The sequence below is a fragment of the Hyalella azteca genome, unplaced genomic scaffold, assembly GCF_000764305.2.
Source record: "Hyalella azteca isolate HAZT.00-mixed unplaced genomic scaffold, Hazt_2.0.2 contig16481, whole genome shotgun sequence".
NCBI lineage: Eukaryota > Metazoa > Arthropoda > Malacostraca > Amphipoda > Hyalellidae > Hyalella > Hyalella azteca.
In genome coordinates, this window is record NW_025946303.1 from 8,548 (window position 1) to 12,072 (window position 3,525).

The 3,525-nt window shown below is 39.3% G+C and overlaps 1 protein-coding gene across 1 annotated transcript; it reads left to right on the forward strand.

Annotated features, from left to right (window-relative positions):
- Nucleotides 1–1,352: 1,352 nt before the first annotated feature.
- LOC108674867 (integumentary mucin C.1) lies at nucleotides 1,353–3,503 on the forward strand (the record flags this gene model as incomplete). Its single annotated transcript, XM_047884926.1, has 3 exons — nucleotides 1,353–1,473; nucleotides 1,833–1,939; nucleotides 3,167–3,503. Coding segments are annotated over exons 1-3 (549 nt in total), but the record flags the coding sequence as incomplete, so codon positions are not given.
- Nucleotides 3,504–3,525: the final 22 nt, after the last annotated feature.

The following is a 3,525-nucleotide window of genomic DNA, read 5'->3' on the forward strand; positions in this document are numbered from 1 at the left end:
TATTTATTCCGATTAAATGTTTTATTTCACTGTAAGGGAAAATTTTCGCTTGAAATGTACACAAAAATTTTATAACTCTTCTTTAGTCAGGCTAAAAGGGTTCAGCAAAAATTTATTGTCAATGATACAAAAGTCACCACTTATTAGCTACTGCAGCGCTTGAATCGCCACTCGACGCTAAAAACCAAATAATACTGGTCATAACTGGGATATGTATGGTTCCATTGCCACATGATGACCGCGAAGTTGCTATGATTGTGCAAGAAATGAACCAAATAATACTGGTCATAACTGGGATATGTATGGTTCCATTGCCACATGATGACCGCGAAGCTGCTATGATTGTGCAAGAAATGAACCAAATAATACTGGTCATAACTGGGATATGTAGGGTTCCATTGCCACATGATGACCGCGAAGCTGCTGTGATTGTGCTAGAAATTTTCACAAAATATATCGTTTCTTCAGAAGGCTGGCGACTTAAGTGATGTGGGGTTATAGTGACATTGATGGCAGTGGAAGAATGACAGGAAAACTGACAACTTTTTGGCTATTCTGTAAATTTAAATACATTATCACAGAAACCACACTTGTTAATCATATACTGTAATATTGAATTTTTAATAAAAATTGGAAATGAAATAGAATAAAGCTTATAACAAATTATTTGTTACCACAAAAAATTGAGTTATGTAAGCTTGCCAGCTTTCAAATGCATTTTTTTCGAGAAGCTGACAACTAGAAATTATATTAATTCGTACTATGTTTACCTCTTTTCGCGGTATAAACCACATGACACTATAAAGCTCTTATTCAGTCAAAACAGATGGTCCTCTTATTTTATAATGTTAATAATTACTATCTCGCTCATTAAGTCACATTTACCATTATTCAAGTGATTTGCTATCCAGTTATTGCATTTATGGGCAAAACTTTGCAGTGAAAGTGTTTAAAAGAGTTAATAACAAATAAAACTTTGAAATTTCATAACATTGCAGCTTGAGAGCGTGGGACACGATGTAAATAAGGATTGTAAGTGAGCCTCTGACTGGCTGTTTAGATCCATGGTTTTGATAATCCCATTTTAGACAAGTCTTGTGTGTGTGAGTTTGATAATGCTGATAATCTGACTACTTACGAATTACGTACATTCTTGTACGTAAGTTCAGAAAGTTACGTGTACTTAGCGATGTTATAACAATCCGGCCCCAGAAGAAGAGAAACTTGGTGTTTTCATACATGTTTCGAATTTTAGAATTGTGTGTTCTAACATATTTGTTGAATATGTGACCTGATGGAATTTACACTTCCACTTTTACAGGGAATTGAATTTGGAGAAGTATCAAAGCCAGCATCAGTGTTGCCGTCATGCGGTCCATCATCAGTGTTGCCGTCATGCGGTCCATCATATTTGGTTCCTTGTTCTGCCTCGTCGCTGCCAGAGTCCTCGTACATCGGGACGATGAAACTCGGGTAAAATAATTAAAATAATAATAGTTTACTAACTCAAATATTAAAAATAAATGGCCGTGCTTAAAAAACACGTCGACACGATTCTTACATCCATTTTAATATAATCTTTACTTGCCAAAACTTGAGTATTCGATGCATTTTCAGGTTTATTGAAGCATAAAATACACATTAAATTACTAGAATACCTACATGAACTTTGTTTCTTGTTTAATTGAATTACCACAATGCTTTCGTTCTTGTTATATTGTTAATTATTCTAATTTCATTTCACGGAACTTTTTACTGCAGTTTACTGTGTATCGCCAAAGGAGGAAACTATTTATATAAAATCATTTTTTCACCTTCCTTGTTCTCGACAGGGTCAAATGGACAAGAAGGAAACGCTGAATCTTCTCGGCGTCAATCCTGGGCACGGAAAGACCATGGGGCTGTCACGGCCAGGGCGGACTGCGAAAATTCTGCCCAAGTCAGTAAATATGTGAGAAATCAAATGAATATGTCTGAAGGGCTAGAAATGTTTCATTAGTATATTAGGCGTTTTGTGATTTGTCTATTGCATATGTCGCACATCCCAGTCGGACCCGGGTTCTCCTCGACATCCCCCGCTAGTAGCAACAGAGACGCCGACCACACGCGGGGAGCCGCAGGCCGGCAGCACCAAAAAACATGGGCTTTGGCTCCCCCTTTCGGGGTACGGGGAAAGATTTGCTGTCGATTTGGGCCCGTATCCGGGCCGCGCTCCAACCGCAAGCAGGCCGACAGCATTTTGGAGTCTAATATTGTGTGTGTAAACTTATTTGTTGAATATGTAACATGATGGAATTTACACTCGCACCTTTACAGGAATTCGAATTTGAAGAAGTATCAAAGCCAGCATCAGTGTTGCCGTCATGCGGTCCATCATCAGTGTTGCCGTCATGCGGTCCATCATATTGAGTTCCTTGTTCTGCTTCGTCGCTGCCAGAGTCATCGTAAATCGGAACGATGAAATTCGGGTAAAATAATTAAAATAATAATAATTTACTAACTCAAATATTAAAAATAAATGGTCGTGCTTAAAAAACACGTCGACACGCTTCTTACATACATTTTAATATAATCTTTACCTGCCAAAACTTGAGTATTCGATGCATTTTCAGGCTTATTGAAGCTTAAAATACACATTAAATTGCTAGAATACCTGCATGAACTTTGTCACATGTTTAATTGAATTGCCACAAGCTTTTGTCGTTTTAATTATAAAATGTAAATACATAAATATAAATATTTAATGAATATTCTAATATCATTTCACGGAACTTTTTACTGCAATTTACTGTGTATCACCAAAGGAGGAAGGTATTTATATAAAATCATTTTTTCACCTTCCTTGTTCTCGACAGGGTCAAATGGACGAGAAGGAAACGCTGAATCTTCTCGGCGTCAATCCTGGGCACGGAAAGACCATGGAGCTGTCACGGCTAGGACGGACTCCGAAAATTCTGCCCAGGTCAGTAAATATACGAGAAATTATTAAATGAACATATCTGAAGGGTTAGAAATATTTGATTAGCATATTAAATTCGAGTACACCCAAGTCTGAAGGGTTCGAAATGTTTCATTAGCAATTTAACAAACGTTACAGCAACCGTCATACGTCTGAAGCTTGTGACGTATTATTAACGTATATTTTGTACGTCCTTGCTATCCTCAGAGTGGCAAAACCTACAGCGACTGACACCGCACCTGCAGATACCTTCACCGCACCCGCCCGCCGTACAACAACTGTAGACATCCTCACAGCCTGTACAGCCAGTACACCTGTAGATGTCCCTGATATCCTTCAGCAATGTCCTGATAAAACATACACCACCACTACGACAGCCGCTACAACTACCACCACTACGCTCACCACTACGGCAGCCGCTATAACTACCACCACTACGCCCACCACTACGCCCACCACCACGACAGCCGCTACAACTACCACCACTACGCCCACCACCACGACAGCCGCTACAACTACCACCACTACGCCCACCACCACGACAGCCGCTACAACTACCACCACCA